Source organism: Bos indicus, chromosome 5 (assembly GCF_029378745.1).
Source record: "Bos indicus isolate NIAB-ARS_2022 breed Sahiwal x Tharparkar chromosome 5, NIAB-ARS_B.indTharparkar_mat_pri_1.0, whole genome shotgun sequence".
Taxonomy (NCBI): Eukaryota; Metazoa; Chordata; class Mammalia; order Artiodactyla; family Bovidae; genus Bos; species Bos indicus.
In genome coordinates, this window is record NC_091764.1 from 100,867,930 (window position 1) to 100,891,831 (window position 23,902).

At 39.1% G+C, this 23,902-nt stretch overlaps 1 protein-coding gene across 2 annotated transcripts in view; it reads left to right on the plus strand.

The window, feature by feature from the left end:
- A2M (alpha-2-macroglobulin) overlaps positions 1 to 23,902 on the plus strand; it is a 72,478-nt gene that overhangs the window by 15,132 nt on the left and 33,444 nt on the right. The window contains exons 1-11 of one of the 2 annotated variants that reach the window (XM_019961600.2): positions 8,495 to 8,852; positions 11,276 to 11,459; positions 12,636 to 12,795; positions 12,955 to 13,007; positions 15,108 to 15,128; positions 15,397 to 15,565; positions 16,011 to 16,095; positions 19,356 to 19,476; positions 20,359 to 20,473; positions 20,614 to 20,723; positions 22,916 to 23,077. In XM_019961600.2, coding sequence (XP_019817159.2) covers positions 8,767 to 8,852; positions 11,276 to 11,459; positions 12,636 to 12,795; positions 12,955 to 13,007; positions 15,108 to 15,128; positions 15,397 to 15,565; positions 16,011 to 16,095; positions 19,356 to 19,476; positions 20,359 to 20,473; positions 20,614 to 20,723; positions 22,916 to 23,077 — 1,266 coding nt within the window. In that variant the 5' untranslated portion in view covers positions 8,495 to 8,766. Of the gene's footprint in view, positions 1 to 8,494; positions 8,853 to 11,275; positions 11,460 to 12,635; positions 12,796 to 12,954; positions 13,008 to 15,107; positions 15,129 to 15,396; positions 15,566 to 16,010; positions 16,096 to 19,355; positions 19,477 to 20,358; positions 20,474 to 20,613; positions 20,724 to 22,915; positions 23,078 to 23,902 lie in introns of those variants that run through there. The other variant, XM_019961599.2, reaches the window with a different exon arrangement.

Sequence of the window (23,902 nt, forward strand, 5' to 3'; positions counted from 1 at the left end):
AGCCATAAAAATGAGATCAGAACATGGGAGGGAATCACCAAGTCCTGGACATCTTCTAGGCTTTGGTAAAAAATCTGGATTTATTTATTTTCAGGATCATGCGGAGCTGTCAGAGGAGTTTCCCAGGGGGTGACATAAATAGATTTTTCTTTTAAAGGATCTATTTTTACTTTTGTGTGAGACAGTGAATTGTCAGAGAACAGTGGGAGAATCAAGAAGACAAGTTAAACTAGTCTTGCATGGGACTGACAAAGGATGGTGGTGGTCTAGACTAGACGGTGGTAGATGAAATGACATCAGCATACTAAAGATATATTCTGATTGTTGTTAAACTTAACATTGGAAATAGCAGAAAAAAAGAAACCAAGGATGAATCCACAGATTTTTGGCCCAAGCAATCGGTTTAATGGAGATACCACTTAGAGGAAAAGTCCCAGGAAGGGAAGAGGAATCAGATGCTTAATCCTGTGTTGAATTTGAGGTGCCGGTAAGACTTCAGTAGAGAGTCAGAGGAAGCAGTTATAAATACAATTTTCAATCAGAAGGGAGCAATCAGGGATAGATGCTTTGCAATGAGAAATTGTTTGAGAATGAGAGTTTAAATACTCTCTAAATACAGCATTTAAAACTCTAGGACAAAAAGCGACTCTTTAGAGACAATATGACTTGAAAAGAGATTAAGTTAGAAGACTGGACTTTGAGACACGGCAATGTTTAAGTGTCAGGAAAACAAATAATAAAGGATTCTGAAAATGATTGACAGAATCAAATAAGGGCAGGGTGTTGAAATTCAAGTAAGAAATGACTTCCAGAAGAATTTCAAGAACAGAGTGAGCAGCTAAGTCAGTTGCTTCTGAAAGACATAATAAAATGAGAACTGAGAATTAACCACTGAAATTGGCAACATGGAGATCGCTGGTAACTGACAGATGGAGATAAAGCCTTAGGAGTGGGTTAATGAAATAATGAGAGAAGAAGAAGTGGAAGTAGTAAGTTTGGACAAATATTGATAGGAGATTTGTGGGAAAAGGAACCAAAAAATAGTGGGGGAAGGAGGATTGGTAGAAGGATATGTATAGTCAAAGATTTTGTTTTTTTCACAGGTGAAATATATATTTATATGCTGATGAGAATAATGAGGTTGAGAGGAGAGATTTTTATGGTATAGTAGAGAGAGCCAAGGGCTTCCCTGGTAGCTCAGACAGTAAAGAATCCGCCTGCAATATGGGAGACATGGGTTCGATCCCTGGGTTGGGAAGATCCCCTGGAGGAGGGCATGGCAACCCACTCCAGTATTCTTACCTGGAGAATCCCACAGAGAGAAGAGCCTAGCAGGCCACAGTCCATGGGGTTGCAAAGAGTTAAACACGACTGAGTGATTAAGCACAGCACAGAGAGAGGTAAATCAATTTAGTAAAAAAAGTTTTTGAGTATGTGAAAAAAGTAAGTTACACTAAGAAAAAAAAAATTTTTTTTAATGGTGGTTTGCATTTAGATGCACACAAGTTTATCTGGTGCAACACAAGAGAATGCAGAGTCCATGGGTGCAGATGCAGACGAGCTGGCCATTTCAGAATTGGAGACAGATGATCAGAATTATACTTGTGATCATTTCTATTCTTTCAGTGAAATAAGAAGCTATGTCATCAGTAGAGAGAAAAGAGAGAAAGGGCATTGTTTATAGAAACGATGACTGGGAGAGTGAGGAAATAAAATCACTTGAGCAAGGCAGCTGCACTGCATGGAGACTGTGTTTGCACCCAAGTCTGCAGTCGTGAATTTAAAGTGGATCTGTTGGCATGGTCACATGTGTTTCACCAGTCACCTTCTTAATTTCGATGCAAAGGAATGTAAACTCCCCAATGGCAGAAACATATGGTTTTTGTTAACCACAGGACAGTGTCTGGTACAAAATATGCATTAGAATATATGTGGACTGACTAAATAATATCCATCTTCTCCACTTGACTGCTTTGCTTCACAATATCCCCAGTACTTAATACAGAGCCTGGTTCATAGTAGGCTTAAATATTAACTGAACAGACGAAGGAGCCAACTAATCAATCTCTTTTTTTTTCCTTCACTTCTGAAATTTACCCCCAACTCCCTACTGAACAGCTTCCCTGAATTTCACAAGAAAGCCTCAAAGCCAACAAACACACCTGAGATTCTACCTGACAATTTCCTGTCTCTTATTAGCAAGATCACCCACGAGAGCCCCAGTGAGAAACCTAGAGTCATTCTCTATTTATCATCTCCAAAATGGAAAAGTCCATAACTAGTTTATACATTTTTGAGCAAAATAAATGAAATGAAGTACTTAACACAATGCCTAACATATAGTACCTACAATTATTAGCTATTTCTGGCATTCAGTGATTGTAACATACACATCTTTTCATATCATGACATATTTTACATAATTTAATTGGAAGAGCTTTTTCTTTAAGTAATATATTAAATAATTGTGTCCTTTATATCAATATTGCATCAAACAAGGTAAAAAGGAGTACTGTAACTTTTCTTTTCGTACGTTCATCAATATTAAACTAGTAATTGTCATGTCCAATACACTTAAAATCCACATTTTTCATCCTCTCCCCACTGTTGCAATGTTACTTTAAGTTCTAATTTTCTCTATATTTTTAAAATGCATTTTGCACCTGTCTGTGAATCAGCTAGGGATTTCTCTGGCAATAAATAACAGAAAAGCAACTAGCAATTGCTGAACAAATAGGGAAGAAGTCCATAGGTTGACATTCCAAGGTTGACACAATTACCCAATAATACTGACAGAGACCAAGGCCCTTTCTATCGTTTGGACCTGCTTAGCACGCAGACCTTGATCATCCTGTTCGTTGCTTTGTCAACTCAAGACGGTCATTGAAACTTTAAGTGTTACATTCAATTTGCATGCAGAAAGAATAAATAAAAACGTTCATTGCTGTGTCTTCTGAAACTTTTTCTTTTTGTTAAGAAACCAAAAGTTTTCTACAAGCCCCACCCAGAAGTTTTCCATTTATATGTCACTGGCCAGACTAGATCAAACAGCTACCCATAGTTTGAAGATGGTTAGGGAGAAAGACGCTGTGTGAGTAGTTAAGCCAATGAGCATTGTCTATCATAGTTTGGCAAATATCTTCTCAATTTTTGACACATAGGTCAAGAGTTATCTTATCTATTTGCTTATTTGTTTGCTTGTTGGGTTTACTGTTTGTTTCCTATTTATTTAGCACCTCATACACACCAGACCCTGTTCTAAGCACTGGGGATACAACAGTAACAAAATCCTTCCCCTTGTGAAACCATCCCAGCCTGCCCTTTTGATCCAATATTTCTACTTCGAACAATTTACCATATGGACTACTTTGCCAAGACAAGCATGTTCATTGATGCAATATCTAGAAAACAAAAAACTGATTAGTTATCTTTATGGTATTGATTAATCACAGCATGTACATATAAGGTAATTATTCAAGAGAATATATCTCTTTTAATATACATCCTTATGCTGACATGAAAAGCATCTTCAATACCATGTATACTTTAAGGGGAAAATGTATGGTATAGTAAAATCATACTTTTGAAAGAAAACCCACACTAAAATTCATGTGGAATCTTGAAGGACCCTGAATGGCCAAACAATTCTGAAAAAGAATAAAGCTGGAGGGTTCTCACTTCTTATTTTCAAAACATTACAAAGTTGAAGTAACCAAAATACAGTGGTACTGGCATAAAGATGGACAAATAGATCAATGGAAGAGAATAGAGAGCCCAGAAAGAAACTCCTCATGTATATGATAAAATGATCTTCAACAGTGCCAAGACCTCTCAACCTACTCTTAACAGTCAACTGTACATGCTTACCTTTTGCTCATTTTTTTAAAATTCAGTTACTTGATTTTTTTTTCAGTTACTTTATTGTTTTGTATGATTAACTTGTACTGTAAATTTGCTATGTCAAGGAGTGTACACATTTAAAGCTTTTATACATCCTGTCATATTACCTTTTTAAAATGACTTTGCCAATTATCTTCTACCAGCAGTGCCCAAGACTGCATTTTTCCCACGCCTTTAAAAGAATTTCCCAGTCTGATAGACAGCATTGCATATCTTTTTTTCTTTTCCAAATGTATGATTACTAGTGATGTATTGTATCATTGTTACTTGTAGGAACTCTGCTGCTTATACTTTACTTTGTCTTGGGATTTTATTTTCTGATTAAGAAGTCTTTTTGTACCCCCCAAAATGGTAAAATTATTCTCTTACATGTTTTTCCTAATTTAAATATTTGTGCTTTATATTTTTGTCTTTAACTCTATGTAGTTTGTTTTTGAATATGAGACTCGATAGGGAATATATTGCAGGGTTTCTTTTCCTTTGGTGAATAAAGAACGTGTGTGTGTGCGCATATGTGTGTAATAGCACAGAGTCATTTCACAAGAGAAAATGAAAGTGTTAGTCACTCACTGTGTTTGACTCTTTGAGACCCCAGGGCTGTAGCCCTCCAGGCTCCTCTGTCCGTGGGATTCTCCAGGCAAGAATACTGGAGTGGGTTGCCATTTCCTTCTCCAGGGGATCTTCCTGACCCAGGGATCAAACCCAGGTCTCCCACGTTGCGGGCAGATTCTTTACCATCTGAGCCACCAGGGAAGCCCAATCACAAGCCTTGATATTTCATTATAAAACCCCAATCACTCTGACTAGTAAAAACCTTCTCAACTATTTTCTTAAAATGTCTCTTCTTTGGGCTCAGAAATCCCACTCTCTCCCATGTTTCTCTTTCTCTCTGGCCTTTCCAGTTCCACTTAGATGTCCATCGCCTAGATACTAGTGTTTCTCGGAGGTCTGTTGTGGACTCTTTTCTATTTTCATCCCATATTATCTATTTCCATGGCATCAAGTCTCCCTATAAATTGATAAATTATTAATCTGTAATAAATAGGCCAGATCTCCATTAACTGGTGGTGTTCAGATTGCTTTAACTCTAACCTACAATAAGAAATTTTGTATATTTTCATTAGGCAGTTTGCAAGGTAACAATGAAATCACATTTCACAATGTAACTTTTACACTGTGACTCAGGACACTTAGAGATGATAGAGATTGTAATGAGAAAAGAGAAATTATATGAGTTAAGATACAAGTTTTAGCTTGAACAAAGATATCTCAAAACACAAAGGCCTTTAAATAAGAGAAAATGTTTTTCTCTTACATGAAAGTGCCAGCTAAAATGGCCTTTGGATGACTCAGAGGCTCAGTCGATGTCTTGTTTTTTGTTCTGCCTCCCTTGACACATGGCTTCCATCTTATCACCTGCAATGAAAGATCTGACTATCATCAACGTGTCCACGTTCCAGACAGTAGTAAGGGAGAAAAGGGAAGGACAGAACCTAACCCTTCGAAGTCATGAATTGAAAGTTGCATACCGAACTTGCACTTACACTCCAGTTGCCAGAATTTAGCCGTATACCATACCCAGCCTCCAAGGAGAAGACTAGGAAATAAAAGTTTTCAGTGAGGTAGTTTATGCCCAGCAAGAACTCAGATGTTTGAGTAATAAAGGTAGAGTCAGAGAAGGGGTAATAGGACATGACCAAAGTTTCTAGTGCACAACAGTGAAATAAATATTTCCAAACTCAATAGTTTCACGTATTCTGTTTGGTACACTGTGCTTTCTATTTTATTGTATTCTATTACGTTTTTAAAAATCTTGGTCATGACTCACTGATCATGATATTATAATTCATTTTAGATGGTGATCCACAATTTGAAAAACGTTTCTTTAAGCTTGCTGTCTAATATGGTAACCAGTAGCCTCATGGGCTGTTGAACATTTGAATGTGGCTATTCTAAATTGCTATTTCTTGTAAGTGTAGAATCCACCTTAGATTTTAAAGACTTAGTATGAAAAACAAATTTAGAGTATCTCATTAACAATTTTTATAATGATCAAATGATAATATTTGGGCAATACTGAGGTAAATAAATGGTATTATTAAATTAATTTAAAAATATATAACTAATGAGAACATACTGTACAGCACAGGGAACTCTGCTTAATTCACTGCAGTGACCTAAATGGTAAGAAAGTCCAAAAGGAAGGGGATACATGTATATATATGGCTGATTCATTTCGCTCTACAGTAGAATACAACAAAACATTGTAAAGCAACTATACTCCAATAAAAATTCATTTAAAAATAAAAATGATAAAAATCAGTATAAAAATAAAATTAATTTAATTTAATCTGCTGCTTTTTGTTTTTCAATATGGGAAATGTAAAATTACTTAGGCTTACCTTACATTTCTTCTAGACAACAATGCTCTAAGTTCTAGATGCTAATATTAGTTCAGTTCAGTTCAGTCGCTCAGTCGTGTCTGACACTTTGCGACCCCATGAACTGCAGCACACCAGGCCCCCCTGCCCATCACCAACTCCCAGAGTTTACTCACACTCATGTCCATTAAGTCAGTGATGCTATCCAACCATCTCATCTTTTGTCGTCCCCTTCTCCTCCCGCCTTCAATCTTTCCCAGCATCAGGGTCTTTTCAAATGAGTCAGTTCTTTGCATCAGGTGGCCAAAGTATTGGAGTTTCAGCTTCAGCATCAGTCCTTCCAATGGATATTCAGGACTGATTTCCAATAGGATGGACTGGTTGGATCTCCTTGCTGTTCAAGGGACTCTCAAGCGTCTTCTCCAACACCACAGTTCAAAAGCTAATGTAAAACTCCCTACAAATGTTATTACTTAAAGCACAAGCACTTTCTAAAACGAGACTCTATCTTCCCAACTCTCAGCCCTCTGTTCTCGTTCTGTTCTCAGCCTGTGTCCTGTGTTTCACTCAATCACTTAAAAGCAACACAAGTCATTCAGTTAATAGCCAGGAAAATTGGAAGGCACATTGTCCTTTACCCACCACATTCATGTGTTCACTGTGTACTGTAATTTTAGCTCTTAAATATGATATTAATCTGTCAACCTCTAACCAATATCATTATAAATGCATGTATGCATGCATAAGTCACTTCAGTTGTGTCCAGCTTTTTGTGACCCCATGGACTGTAGCCCACCAGGCTCCTCTGTCCGTGGGGATTCTCCAGGCAAGAATACTGGAGTGGGTTGTCATGCCCTTCTCCAGGGATCTTCCCAATCCAGGGATCGCATCCACATCTCTTATGTCTCCTGCCTTGGCAGGTGTTTCTTTACCACTAGAGCCACTTGGGAAACCCCAACCCTAGCTCAAATACCATCATTTCTCATCCATATAATTGTGCCAACTCCCACCCTGCTTCCTGGATTGTCTCCTTCCCATCACTCTCTTAAATTTCAGTGAGTGTGATCTTTTCAAGAAATAAATCTGGGGAAGTCATTTCACTGATTACCCCCCAAGTACCCTAGTACTGCCAGCAAGTTTCTTTTTTATTTGAAGCAAGCTTACTTCACCACTTTTCTAAGTGGACAAGCATTTTCTCCATTCCAAAAATTTTTCATTTTACTGTCATGATGTTTATCATGAATGTGTCATGATGGTTATCACCTCCTGTGTCTTTGTTTATGTCATTCCTTATGTGCTTCGAATGCACTTTGCACCTCCTCTTTCCCCTGGCTAGCCACCACCCACAAGTGTGGGTGGGTGCTTAATTTGCTTTTTTCTTTCCCTTTGATTTCCTTTCCAAGACCCAAGTTTAAATTGTGTGCCCCAATCCTGTGCTCCCAGAGCACCTGAACTTCTCCAATAATAATGTCTGGCTACTGTTTTTTTATTGCTTATTTGTCTGCTTTCATACCCTCAAGAATGTGCAATCTGTTTCTACATATTTGACCATTCCATCTCCATGATTTTGTATGATCCTAGACCAATTGGGCTCAATAAAACTTACAAAACAATCAATCAATTGGATCAATGAATGAATGAGTGGATGGATGGATGGATGGATGGATGGAAGGATAATATAGACTGGAGGGGAGTTGCATATTTAGAAGGCAGGAACAAAATGTGTTCATGTTCACGTAAGTAGATGGTAAAGGCAATTAAGGTCTTTCTTGGGCAGAGTAAATCAAACTTGTTTTTGAGGTCCTGCTACTTCTCCTTTCATCTTTTCACTTACTTAATACAGGGAAATATTTCTGTTATCATTCTTCCAGAACCTAGCTCTTTATCTGCAATCCAGCAATATCTTCCAGACAAAAAGGTATTCTTTTAATCCATTGTCATTTCCATAGAGGACAACTAAATTCTGAAACTGCTTCAATATCTGAGGTAGACATATCTGATGGAGGACTTGCAGGAGACGGACTTGTAGTGAAATATCTATTTTGAGCCTTCCAGTGTTGCTTAAATTATAGCTTCCCCTGCCAGCTATTCATGCAAGAGATGAGAGGAAAGCCTTAAAAGGCACTATGAGGAAGCAGAAGGAGGGAGCAAGAGAGAGAAGGGATTGAAAAGCCGATTAGCTGCTTTACGGGAAAACCCAGGGAAAATGAGCACTAATGGGAATGTGGATTGTATCCCTCCCGGAATCCTATTTAGCTTGCCAGGAATTAACCTTGACTGTAATTAAGTCCCTTAGAGCAATGACCCTTCCAGAGAATGTTCAGAGACCTCTACTTTGTTTAGACACCTTGTGTGGGTGGAACTTCCTGTTTACACAGAGAGCAGCATAAAGCCTACTTGCTCTGAGGAAAGTCTGGGACCAGACCAACTGCAGGGAGAAAGGTGCAACACAGTCTGGTCTCCTCCGGTCCCTTCTCCCTGCAGCATGGGGAAGAACAAACTCCTTTATCAAAGTCTTACTCTTCTTCTTCTGCTCTTGCTGCCGTCAGATGCTTCAGTCTCTGGAAAACCGTGAGTTTCACATAAAACATAAACTTGAAGAGTCCTTTCCTTTATTTTAAATGCTTACCATTCATTTATTTGTCCCCCCTATGGAACTGTCATCTCCTTATCTTTAAGGTCTCTTTCAATAATGAGATTTTACAAATCTTTACTTATTCTTAAACATTTCTCTCCAACTTCCTGGATCTCTGAATCTCTAAATTCTCTGGGGATATACAAAGAGGTTCTAAAGGGCACTGGAAATTGATACTTTGAAAAGAATCAGCTTTTAGATCCTCACACTCATGCTGATCAGCTTGAGACCATGCTATCTACCCTTGCTTACCTCCCCTTTTTTAATTTCCCATCTTCCACTTTAAAAGAGACAAACCTCCCTCAATTAGTTGTTACCATGGAACATTGTTCTGGAATATAAAAGTCTCTAGAGTTCCAAATAAAGGAGCAATTTGAAAAACTGATGTTGATGTTGAGAAAACAAAAGACTCAAATGACAGAAGAGAAAATCATTTTGCAGATAGTGTGGTGATGAATTCTTTGTTTCAACAGAATTGAAGGAGGATTTAAGGGAAATACCAGTTGATAGATGATAAGAAGCAACTCTTGATAATAGGGCACTGTGATTTTTGGCACGTAATGCAGAAGTTACAAGAGCTGATAAAAAAATGATATAATTTATTTACTTTTATGTGAACAATTTTTCACAGCACTGCATATACACAAACCAAAACTAGCAACAGAGTTCATGGTAGACCTTTGTTTAATTCTTGCAGTGAGGAATATCTGTCCATGAATATTTAAGAACAGTTCATCATTTTCATCAAAGATGTGCTTCAAAAGTGTTTTGATTTTATATTAATATGTAAAATATATGAATCATAGCTTGTAATATATTTATTTTGTTTTGATCTGTTGTATACTACTAAGGCTTTTGAAAACAATTCAGAAGAAAATGTTTAACACTTACAACTTTATGATCACATTAAATTTAAGAGTTAAAATTCAATTTATATACCCACACATAACAGTACATGCATACATGTACATATGCAAACAGTACATATGCACACACATCACACATACATATGCATATGTATGTCCATACAAAATAAAGACACTAGAGTGATTCATAAAATATTTTAAAGCATAGAAATGTTAGGACAGACTTCTGTATGGTGACATGAAAATTCAAGCTCAAGAGGGAAAAGGAGAAAGCTGCTAAATTTCTGATCATTACAAAAAGAACATTTTGATGTATTTTTTAAATAGATCATATTGAATATCTTATCAATATGATATTTAAGATTCCATGAGAAAGTTAGAAAAAAGTAATGTGGTGGTGGTGGTTTGCTTTAGTCTCTAAGTCGTGTCTGATTCTTGTGACCTCATGGTCTGCAGCCAGTCAGGCTCCTCTGTCCATGGGATTCTCCAGGCTAGAATACTGGAGTGGGTTCCCATTTCCTTCTCCAGAGGATCTTGCCAACCCAGGAATCAAACCCAGGTCTTCTGAATTGCAGGCAGATTCTCTACCAACTGAGTTATATCCAGGTAGCAAAAAAAAAAAGTAATGTAAGTTTTATTTTAAAGTATCATCAAAAATAATATATTTTGCTATTACTTAAACTTGTGGGGAAAAAAATAGATGTTTACCTGAGTATATGTAAGGAGTGCATAGTGTCTAAGAATTATGTTAGGGATATTGTGAGCAAAAATGTTTGAAAATTTGAGAGTCAATAAAATTATATATGAGGGTATTGGGAAAGTTTCTTTTCTGCTCATGAGTTACCAGGACTCCAAATTCAATCTTTAGAAGACCATCCTTGAGTACACCATTTTTGTCCAGCCATGAGTTGAAAGACAAATATTTAATGTACAAACATTCAGGGTTAGGTAACACACCAAGATGTCATTAGTTGCTTAACACACTGAGACTTTAAACTAATGACTTTCTTTAAGCCTCAGGTTCCATATCCATAAAGTGGAAAGCAAGAACATGCCATTCCATTTTTACAGGCTTGCTATGTATTCAACAAAAAGTTCTATAAGTGGATTGGCTTTTGTAATGTCTCACATGAGAATTGCTTGCTTTCCTCAGTAATCCTAATGTAAAAAAGATTGACAGCTTGACTAAGTATAATTATCATGTCTTTATTTGAATTCAGATTTGAGTTCCTCAGCATGAGATATGCCTGCAAATGTTCTCCTCATTAAGGCTCACTTCAAGTAAAATGTTCACTGACATGGCACTGACTATGGAAAGGAGAATAATTCTCTTGCATGCCTTTCAGTGGCAGGGATCAATTTCCTGCTTATCAATATGTCTTCTCTTGGCATAGAACTAAGGATAGTAACAAAAATTACAGCAGAAAATAGTGCTGCTGATAACAATGCCTCACCTCCTACACTCTCCTTTAACTGGACTCCCCCAACCCCAGGCAATACATGGTGCTGGTCCCCTCCCTGCTCCATACGGAGACCCCTGAGAAGGGCTGCCTCCTTCTGAGCCACCTGAATGAGACGGTGACCGTCAGCGCCTCCTTGGAGTCCGTCAGAGAGAACAGGAGCCTCTTCACTGACGTGGTGGCAGAGAAGGACTTATTCCACTGTGTCTCCTTCACTGTGAGTATGACAGTTTGAATTAATACACTTGTTTCTATGGGTCAGGAGCACAGGGATCTAGAATTCAGTTAAGATAAGACTTTGCGAGGCTGGCATGGACTTCACGAAGGAATCTAAATGTAACGACCAAGTGTAGAAATTAAGAAGCCACATGTGAATTTCCAACCACGGTAGACAAATATTTATAGAGATATTAAAATGAGCTTAATGATTGAAGAAAATTCCTCTTAACAAAACAAAACAAAAAAAAACAGTAAAAACTAGACAAAGGGAAAGTGTGACTTCTCCTTAAAATGAAAATGGAAAAAAGACTAATAAAACATACTAGGCCAATGTTCAACATAAGCCCCAGTGGTGGGCTGACTGGAACACAGAACACATCATCCCATACTCTTTCTAAGCGTGAAACTGTGGAAATCACCATGAATGTACAGCCAGTATCTCTTCAGAGTTGTATAGAATCCTTACAGCATCCAGCCAATAAAATATTGCAGTTTCCTTTCTCATAGCGTAAGTGAAGAAAGTCAGACAGAGGAAGACAAATATCATATAATATCGCTTACATGTGGAATCTTAAAAAAAAATCATACAAATAAACGTATTTTCAAAACAGAAACAGACTCACAGACTTACCGGCAGAGGGATAGATTGGGAGTTTGAGACTGACATGTACACACTGCCATATTTAAAATAGATAACCAATAAGGATCTACTATATAGCATAGGGAAGTCTGCTCAATATCCTGCAATAACCTAAATGGAAAAAGAACTTGAAAAAGAATAGATACATGTATATGAATAACTGAATCACTTTGCTGTACACCCGAAACTAACACAAAATTGTTGATCAACTATACTCCAATATAAATAAAAATTAAAAACAATAAATTGAGCAAAAATATTTTTTAAAAACTGTTCTGGCTGATCTACAAGGAGATGTGAATCTCATTTATGACCTCACTCACTGTTATGTTTTCCTCCACCTTTTGTTCTGTCTTCCCATTCACAAGTGACAGAGGTCATCCTGTCCATGAATTTCTGTCCATGACAGCTTTCTCCGATGAGAATGGGCCAGTGAAATTAAAAGGGGCAAGACCCCTAGGGAGAAGTAGGAGAGGGACTTGGAGAGGAAACTTGGGAAATGAGTGGGTTTTCAGGGTCTGTCTTCTATTTCAGCTCCCAAGATCTCCAACCAGTCAAGAGGTAATGTTCCTTACCATCCAAGTGAAAGGACCAACCCAAGAATTCAAGAAGCGGACCACAGTGTTGGTTAAAAACGAGGAGAGCCTGGTCTTTGTCCAGACAGACAAACCCATCTATAAACCAGAGCAGACAGGTACAGAGGCCTGTAGTCAGGACAACTTCCCAAAAGAAAGATCTTCCTCTCTTGCATGTTTCCCAGTCAAAGGAATTCTGGTTCCTTAATAGCTTGTCTTACTAACCTACGGACCTGGCCTAAGGTTTCTGGGCCTCACGGAAAATATTTCTATTTCAGTGAAATTTCGTATTGTCTTGTTGGACGAAAGCTTTCACCCCCTGAATGAGTTGGTAAGTCTCCTAATATCTATCTAGAATTATTATTATCTGTATAAACAGGCTTGGAGTCTGTTTTTGGTGTTGGAGGAGGGCCAGAGAAAGGAAGAATCTGCTGATAACAATATTTTCTGGCATGGCCATTGTGCAAAATCCTCATTTAAAACAGTACCCTGGGTCAAGAGAGTTGTTGATTCTTTCTTGTTACTGGTACTTGACTGTCACACAATTAAACTTACTCTTTGAAAAATTCTCAGTTAGGCAAACTAGAAAGATACACTAAATAAATAAACTGTCAAAAAACTTAGGTTTAAATAACTTTTCAAAGATCCAAAATTTTTCTAAACACACCTACCAAAACCTCTCCTATAAGGGAAGGAGAGTATAATCGATGTTTGTTCCTCAAGACTAACGCTCAATTTTGATGTAGACAAGAAACCAAAGTCTTAATTTTTCTCTCCCAAATCTAGTCCTCAACCACATTTTTTTTTAATCTTGGAAAGAGACACTTTTCAATTAAAAGCCACAGACTCTGTTTACTATAGTCCCTCCCCCTCCCAACTTCCTTTTCCCCTCTTAAAAACACTAGCTTTCCCAGGCCATGGAGGGGTTGCAATTCCCTGCTGATCCTGATTAAATCCATCTCTGCTGGGGAATGGGGTGGGAATGGGGGAGGGGGTTGGCGGAAGGAGCAGGGAGGACTGGCGGGGAGGGAGCAATTTTTTCCTTCTGGCTCCTAAAGCAAAAGATTAAGGCATAATCCTTCATCTTTTTCTCTTACAGCCACATCCTATTTTATCAGAAAATCATGTTAGCTTAAAATGTATCCAGACTGTGCTTTACCACCTGAATTGCTACAATTTTGTTCTCACCAATATCACCTCTAAATGACACTATTGCAGTAGCCTTGAAATGGGTCTCCTGGTTTCTACTTACACTTTTCTATCTAAAATTAAACACTTCTTCCATAACTCTGTCAGCTGAACTCTGCTTTATTTTCATTTCTTGACACTACTTCAAACATATATATATATATATATATATATAACTTAAATATATATGTCAAATATGTGTATCTCATACACCAAACATATATATCAAATGTATATCTATACATATCAAAAATATATATTGCATATATGTCTGTTTTTCATATATCCATCCCTATTAGAATGCAAGCTCCATGAGACACAGATCTATTGCTCTTTTGTGGATTGCTGTATTTATAGCACCTAGGATGATACACAGCACTTGGTAGGCACTTAATGTGCATACTAAGTCACTTCAGTAGTGTCCGACTCTATGAGACCCCATGAACTATAGCCTGCCAGGCTCTTTTGTCCATGCCATTCTCCAGGCAAGAATACTGGAGTGGGTTGCCATGCCCTCCTCCAGGGCTCGAACCCACATCTCTTACATCTCCTGCATTGGTAGGTGGGTTCTTTACACTAGGATTATACACGGCACCTGGTAGGCACTTAATAAATATCAGTTTTTTGTGTTTTTTTTTAATTAATTTTATTTTATTTTTAAACCTTACATAATTGTATTAGCTTTGCCAAACATCAAAATGAATCCACCACAGGCATACATGTGCTCCCCATCCTGAACCCTCCTCCCTCCTCCCTCCCCATACCAGCCCTCTGGGTCGTCCCAGTGCACCAGCCCCAAGTTTTTAAAATGAATATGCATTAATAGTAGAGGATTTATTCCCACTCCTTCTTATTCTTAGAACTACTTAAGAATTCTGTGGTCCACCTAATATTTGGATCTGAACATGTTTACTCATTGTTTCATTGGTGTTTATTTCTCAATCTGTAAAATAGCATAACAAAGGAATGTTCTTCACTGGGGTGCTATAAGCATTTAAGTAATATTAGTAAATACCATTCCTAATGAATGGCACACATGCATTTGTTGCTGACAGTCCAGTAAGTACTTAACATTACTCATTAATTCCTTGTAATGGATTAAACTTCTACAAAACTTAATCTAGAATTTTTCTGTGTTTTACTACAGATAAAACTAATCTGCATAAAACTATTTTGCTTATAAATCAGAATTGAGGCTATGTGAGAACAGTTCTAAACTGCTGACTATCCTTTTGTCTTTCAGGTTCCACTAGTATATGTTGAGGTAAGCAACGTGAAACATTCCATAATTATAATAAACTTAGGGGAAATGTTCTTATTTAAGAGATTCTTACAGTATTTCAGAAATTTATCATTAAGGGAGAAGCCTTCAAATTCATGTAACACTGGTTTGTTCCAAGTCATCTCCTCCCACCCCTCTTTGTGGATAACATCAGAATTCCTCTTTGTGGATAACATCGGAGTCCCCATTGATTTCCTGTACTGTCTAACACCCTAGGCTCTTTTGTAAATTACGATTATTGTGCCTGTAGGACCCCAAAGGAAATCGCATCGCACAGTGGCAGAACCTCGAGGTAGAGAATGGCCTCCAGCAGTTGACCTTCCCCCTCTCATCAGAGCCCTTTCAGGGCTCCTATAAGGTGGTGGTACAGAAGGGATCAGGTGGGACTGCAGAGCACCCCTTCACCGTGGAGGAATTCGGTATGCCATTAAGAAAAATCACCAAGCAGTTCTTTTTTTCATATTTGAACTTCTAAGGCCTAGAATTCAAGTTTCTTTGGAATCCTCCTATTTCCCATGGGTGAGATTAGACTTGGAGTGGACCAAATTATATCTAAATCCAGTGAGGACTATCAGGGATTTGTGAATAGGATGCCATATAGCCTTTTTTGTAACAATTTTAACCTTAAAAAATGTAAAACATTCATAGTCTAGTGGGGTCTCCCATAATTCACCAGGATTACATTGATCCATCACAGTCCTTTAACCAAGATCTCCAGTTGAAAGGAAGGTGAATATACTGGAGAAGAGGGCTACCTTTTCAGGGCCCTAAAATATTATCAGGGAATTATTATTGAGAATCTGGAAATGCCAATTCCCCAAAAGTTGAAAGCCAATCATCAACTTCCTTTTCTCCAATCAACAGTGCTTCCTAAGTTTGAAGTACAAGTAAGAATGCCAAAGATAATCACCATCTTGGAAGAAGAGGTGCAAGTGTCCGTGTGCGGCCTGTGAGTTTATACTTTCCAAAAATCTTCTTTTGGGGTGGGTGTATTATTTAAAAGAGACTCACCCTTTGGGATATCTTGCTAGTTTGTCTATGAGGAGTGCTTCACAAACACCTTAAATACATGGGAACATTCCCATCTCTAGAACTTTCCTGTTGCTTTTCTATTTTCCTTCTTAATTTCTTTCCTGTCCTTACCAGAATTATTGTAACTATCATGGGATAGGCAACTGTTTCTAGAGAAGCTATGCTAGTAGGGTTGATTCTGAAAGTAATAAAGCTACTCGCGCACACATGCACACAAATAACAGAGTGTTGAAGGGAAGTGACTTTCACTCTACCAGGTTGTACAGGAAAGTCAATCATCAACAGATCATTTACCTGACCTTGCAGACATAGTGGAAAAATAACTTAGATTCAGAATTTGTAAAGATAAGCGTGTTACAGAAATCTCATCTAACTCATCCATCTACCTAAGGCAGGTCACATACTTCTTGGCACTGCCATTGTCACTGATGAGACTGGACATGGTCTCTCAGTCAGGCTTTTCCAACCTTGAGAATTAATGTTACTAGGATCTTATGCTCCCATCTCCAGTAGCCAGCCCAGCAGCAGCAGTAACAGAAAGAACAGGCAGTGAAGAAACAAGTCCCGCCTAAAGACCACACTTGTAATATACTAGCTGTTTCGCCGGAGAAGGCAATGGCACCCCACTCCAGTACTCTTGCCTGGAAAATCCCATGGACGGAGGAGCCATGGACGGAGGAGCCTGGTGGGCTACGTCCATGGGGTTGCTGAGAGTCAGGCTCGACTGAGCGACTTCACTTTCACTTTTCACTTTCATGCATTGGAGAAGGAAATGGCAACCCACTCCAGTGTTCTTGCCTAGAGAGTCCCAGGGACGGGGGAGCCTGGTGGGCTGCTGTCTATGGGATTGCACAGAGTTGGACATGACTGAAGCGACTTAGCAGCAGCAGCAGCAGCTGTTTAGCTGGGTCCCTCTTCAGTCCCTTCCAGCACTCTCTCAGAGGAAGGCCACCAAGCTCCTGATCCACAGAGCTAATGAACCAATACTCTTACAAATACAGAGATAGAGGATTTTTTTTTTTTTAATTTTGGCTGCACTGGGCCTTCGTTGCAGGTTTCTGTAGTTGTGGCATACAGGTTTAGCTGCCCTGAGGCATGTGGGATTTTAGTTCCCTGACCAGGGAACCCTGCCTGCATTAGAAAGCAGATTCTATTTTTTTAATTTACTTATTTTTAACTGGAGAATAATTGCTATACAAATTATGCTGGTTTTTGCCATACATCAGCATAAATCAGCCATCAGTTTACATGTGTCTCCTCCCTCTTGAATCTCCCTTCCACCTCCCACCCCATCCCACCCCTCTAGGTTGTCAGAGTACTAGTTTGAGCTCTCTAAGTCATACAGCAAATTCCCACTGGCTATCTATTTTATATATGGTAATGTAATTGTTGCCATGCTACTCTCTCAATTTGTCCCACACTCTCCTTCCCCAACTAGGTCCACAAATCTGTTCTCTATGCCTGCATCTCCTTTGTTGCCCTGCAAATAGGTTTATCAGTAGCACCTTTCTAGATTTTGTATATATGCATTAACATGTGATATTTATTTTTCTCTTCCTGACTTACTTCACTCTGTATAATAGGAAAAGGATATATATAAAACTCAAATGTGTTCCTTTTTATGGCTGAGTAATATTGAATTGTATATATGCACCACAGATTTTTTACCCATTCATCTGCCGATGGACATCTAGGTTGCTTCCGTGTCCTGGCTATTGTAAATGGTGCTGCAGTGAACACTGGGTATACGTGTCTTTTTCATTTGTGGTTTCCTCAGGTTATATGCCTTGTAGTGGGATTGTTGGGTCACATGATAGTTTTATAACTAGTTTTTTGAGGAATCTCCATAATGTTCTCCATAGTGGCTGTATCAATTTTCATTTCCACCAACAGTGGAAGAGGGTTCCCTTTTCCCTATACCCTCTCCAGCTTTTATTGTTTGTAGATTTTGTGATGATGGCCATTCTGACCAAAATGAGGTGATACCTCACTGTAGTTCTGAGTTGCATTTCTCTAATAATGAGCAATGTTGAGCATATTTTCATGTATTTGTTAGCCATCTGTATGTCTAGAAAGTGGATTCTTAACCACTATACCATCTGGGAAGTCCTGAGGATATTTAAATTGGGAAGAAAACACTCTCAAAACCACAGCAATTACCAATGACATATTTATGGCACGATCCCATTTTTGTAAAAAGCTCAGTTCAGTCGCTCAGTCGTGTCCAACTCTGCAACCCCATGGACTGCAGTATGCCAGGCCTCCCTGTCCATCACCCACTCCCAGAGTTTACTCAAACTCATGTCCATTGAGTCGGTGATGCCATCCAACCATTTCATCCTCTGTTGTCCCCTTCTCTTCCTGCCTTCAATCTTTCCCAGCATCAGGGTCTTTTCCAATGAGTCAACTCTTCACATCAGGTGGCCAAAGTATTGGAGTTTCAGCTTCAACATCAGTCCTTCCAATGAATATTCAGGACTGATTTCCTTTAGGATAGACTGGTTGGATCTCCTTGCAGTCCAAGGGACTCTCAAGAGTCTTCTCCAACACCACTGTTTAAACACCACAGTTTTTGTAAAAAGTAAACAAGTAAAATTCAACATAAACAGAGATAGCTGCCCATAGAAAGAGGATGACAGAAGGAAAGACACCATCATGTTAATAGTTTATATTCCCATGTAGAATTGAAACCACTCATTGCTTATCTTTGTTTTGTTGGTATGGTTGTTTCTCTTAAGATCTGGTGTAGCTTTGACAATAAGAAAAATATTTTTTAAAAGATGAAACTGAAAATTAGATATCAGGGGGGAAAAAGACATGGTAAAAGAAGATGGTAGTAAATTTCAGCACACTGCACTGTAAATTTCTAAAAGAGAAGGTTTTAACAGACTTGTGGACCCAGTGGGAGAAGGAGAGGGTGGGACAAATTGAGAGAGCAGCATGGAAACAATTACATTACCATATATAAAATAGATAGCCAGTGCGAATTTGCTGTATGTATGTTAGGGAGCTCAAACCAGTTAGTTTACTTGCCCTCAACACTACATGAGCCCTGCAGAAGTTAGAAGGAAATACATAGAGTAAAAATATGCTATAGCTAAAGGGGAAATATAAACAGGTCAAAAATGAGGGTGTTCAATGTCTGATTTGATCCTTGTGGCAATGCTTTTATGACAGATACACTTATGGGAAGCCTGTCCCAGGACGTGTGACTATGAACATGTGCAGAAAGTACAGGAACCCTTCTAATTGTTATGGTGAAGAATCCAATGCTGTCTGTGAGAAGTTCAGTGGACAGGTACGTGGGAAGCCACTCCTAAGGACTAACAGCCTAAGCACCATTGACAAGTAGTGAGTTATAGCATGGTGACAATTCAAGCAAGAACAGACCAATCTATAAAATAATTCTATGCTAGCTATAGTAGTTTTTATTGATAAAAATCAGTGACTTAGCCTAATAGGAATTATTTCTTGTCAATTGTAGGTATTCTTTGTGCACCAGGGACCCAGAACCTGGTATCTAAAACCCCTTTGAGTATCTGCAGGAAGGAAGGAGACAGAATATACCCATCTTAACCACCTTGGCTGAGAAGGGCTTCAGTTCTTCCCTCTTTCTTTGAGCAAGAGCTTGTCACATGGCCCCACCTAGATGTCAGGAAGGGAGGAAATACAGTCCCCACATGGGCAGCTACCTCCCAGCCACAGCTGTAAACTAAGGGAAGCCAGATTTCAGTGAAGAGTTAGCTGCCTCCTGCAGTAAGATTGTTGTTATTGTTTGGTTTCTCAGTTGAGTCTGACTCTCGGAACCCCATGGACTATAGCCCACCAGGCTTCTCTGTCCATGGGATTTCCCTGGCAAGGGTCCTGAACTGAGTTGCCATTTCCTTCTCCAGGGCATCTTCCTGACCCAGGGATCAAACTCCAATTTTAACGGTTTAAATTTCTATACCTCATTCATTCTAGAGGTTATCAGGTACTAAGGAATACACCTGTCAGTTATAAGGCAGAGACTGTTGTGAGATGTAATAATAATTAATTCCTAGAGAATATTTATTGTGTTTTTATTATGCAAAGTTCCTAAGTCTTGTTGCCTCGAAAAAAAAAAAAAAATCCCTCCAGACTGCCTGACCACTCATTTGTCTAGTCTTACGTTTATGTGTTTTATTTCATCCCCTCCTAGCTGAACAATGAGGGCTGCTTCTCTCAGCAAGTAAACACCAAGATCTTCCAGATGAAGAGACAAGAGTTTGAAATGAAAATCGAAGTGGAAGCCAAGATCCAAGAAGAAGGAACAGGTGTGTATACCTCCTGGGTATGGGAAAAGAACAACGGACACTGATTTAGTTCCTTTGCCAAATTATGAAAGGGAGGTGGTGGTGTAAGTTCAGGGAGAAAATCCTTCCAAATGAGAATGTATTTTTTCCGTCTTTTCCAGAGGTGGAATTAACTGGAAAGGGGGCCACTGAAATAACAACAACCATCACCAAACTCTCATTTGTCACAGTGGACTCGAACCTTAGACGAGGAATTCCTTTCACGGGGAAGGTGAAGTATTTTTCAATTCACGTGTCAAACCATAGTCTCCCCTAATACACACAACATATTCTGCTAAAACCACATTTGGCTGGTATTATCCATTGATCAGTATAATCAAAATCATGCGTGAGTGTGTGCTCAGTCGCTTCAGTTGTGTCCAATTCTTTGAGACCTTATGGACTGTAACCTGCCAGGCTCCTCTCTCCATGGGGATTCTCCAGACAAGAATACTAGAGTGGATTGCCATGCCCTCCTCCATGGGATCTTCCCAACCCAGGGATCGAACCTACATCTCTTATGTCTCCTGCACTGGCAGGGGGGTTCTTTACCACTAGCACCATCTGGGAAGCCCCTAGTCAAAGGTATAAAACTGCATAAAATAGATTTGTTCCTTGGTAAATTTGTATATCAAATCTATAAAAACCACGCTAAAATTAGAAGGTTTTTAAAACAGCCCTGTGTGTTACCATTCAAACTCTTTCCCATGGCTTACCATACAGTCTCAGATTTTTATATTTTTCCATAAGCATCTCAAAATTCATGCTGGCCAATTACATTATCTTTCCAACATTAATTTTGTATGGAAATGATGGGTAGGTGGCTTTTATTTTTATTTTGAAATATAAGAGGTTCTACTGTTTTCCGATGGCTCAGCAGGTAAAGAATCCACCTGCAATGCAGAAGGAGATCGGGGTTAGATTTCTGAGTCAGGAAGATTCCCTGGAGGAGAAAATAACAACCCACTCCAGTATTCCTGCCTAGAGAATCCCATGGACAGAGGAGCCTGCCAGGCTACAGTCCATGGAGTTGCAAAGAGTTGGACATGACTGAGCACATGGCAATCACTGTACCTGTTGTTTCTTTCATGGATTTTGTATTTATATTACTCTTTCTATAATAGCAAGTATATTTTAAAAACACTACATAGAGGGATAAAATACTGCTATTTAAGGTTTACCCTTCCAGGTGGTGCCAGTGGTAAAGAATCTACCTGCCAATGTAGGAGATGCAAGAGACCCAGGTTCAATCCCTGGGTTGGGAAGATCCCCTGGAGTTATGAAATATTATAAAATATTTGCTTAGGTGGCTCAGAAGATAAAGCATCTGCCTGCAATGCAAGAGAACCGGGTTTGATCTCTGGATCAGGAATATACTCTGGAAAAGAGAATGGCAACCCACTCCAGTATTCTTGCCTAGAGAATTTCATGGACAGAGGAGCCTGGCGGGCTACAATCCATGGGGTTGCAAAGAGTCAGACATGACTGAGTGACTAATACTTTCACTTTCACCAGATTTTAAAGATACAAATTCTTTCTCTCAAATCTACAAAAAAAAAAAAAACTTCTCCTGTTATTTTTCTATTATATGTAAAAATACTAATGGAGTTTTCAGACTACGGAAGTCTAAGATGACAGTCATATGTACCTCCAAGTATAATCACCATGCATCTCGTCTTCAATAGAAACGTTGTGTCAGCTGTGGAGAGTGTAAAAAACAGAAGGATCAGGCTATAGAGGAGTGGTGGAATAAATTTTAGAATGTTTTGATTTTGTTATGACAGCACACATGTTCAGAAACTTTGGTCACTTCCTAAAATGAAAGTTCACTTTTTCAGATTTCTCAGAGATATATTGTACTTTTTGAGATTTTATTCCTGCTAAATAACTATCCCATTAGTCCCATTTCTAATCAAAAGAGAAAGAATTTTGGTGTTCTGGTCTTCATACATGCAACTGACATTTCATTGGCAAACTCAGATTTTGTTGAAATTGAAAGTGTTAGTTTCTCAGTCGTGTATGACTCTGTGACCCCATGGACTATAGTGCACCAGGCTCCTCTGTCCATGGAATTCTCCAGGCAAGAATACTGGAGTGGGTTGCCATTTTCTTCTCCAGGGGATCTTCCTGACCCAGGAATCGAACCCACGTCTTCTTCATTAGCAGGCGGGCTGTTTGCCACTGAACCACCAGGGAAGCCTAGCTACCAGGGAAACCCATTACTTACACATTTATTTAGCAGCTATCTCTTTTCCTGGACTGGATGCTCAAAGACAGAAGGAACTTTGTTTTGTTCACTGCTGTAGCCTCAATGCCTGGAACCACCTTCAACATATTGGACACAATAAATATCTGTGCTAAAATGAATGTTTGCTGCCTATTGGATATTAGCCACAAAACTGATCTACAGCTTTTAATCTTCAGGTGCTCCTAGTGGACGGGAAAGGTGTCCCCATGCCAAATAAAGTCATCTTCATCACAGCAAATGAAGCCAACCACAACTCTAACACCACCACTGATGAGCACGGCCTGGCACAGTTCTCCATCACCACCACCAAAATCAAGGGCACCTCCCTCAGTATCAGGGTAAGTTTGTAAGGAAGTTACCAATGACATGAAGAAGTCTTAGGAAAAAGGGTTGCAACCGAAAGTGATGGCATTTCCAAGTTGTGTTTAGTCTTAAAGAAGACAGGGAAAAAATGAGAAATTAGAAACTAATTTTAGGTCAATTTTGAAACAGTTTATTAAAAAGGAGGCAGCACAGAGTTGTGGTTAAAGTGGTGGCGGTGGGGGGTGGGGTTTCGACACATGGAGCCTAAGACAGCCTGGGAGAGGCAGGCATCAATTACTTCACTCAAAGAATTGATGCTTTCAAATTGTGGTGCTATAGAAGACTCTTGAGAGTCCCCTGGACAGCAAAGAAATCAAACCAGTCCATCCTAAAGGAAATCAACCCTGAATATTCACTGGAAGGACTGGTGCTGAAGCTGAAGCTCCAATACTTTGGCCACCTGATATGAAGAGCCAACTCATTGGAAAAGACCCTGATGCTGGGAAAGATTGAAGGCAGGAGGAGAAGGGGACGACAGAGGATGAGATGGTTGGATGGCATCACTGACTCGATAGACATGAGTTTGAGCAAGCTCTGGGAGATGGTGAAGGACAGGGAGGCCTGGCGTGCTGCAGTCCATGGGGTCACAAAGAGTCAGACATGACTGAGTGACTGAACATAAACAAACATAAACTCAACTCTTGAACAAATGCTAGTTACAGAAAGTGTTCTCAGACGTCTAAGTTTGCAATATTACATTTATTCATAGTATCCATTTGAAACCCATCCTAAATGAGGCATCTCCTCTCCGAAATGCAATTCTTCAGTTTCTGAGAATCAGTTAGTCTCCTCAGTGAGGT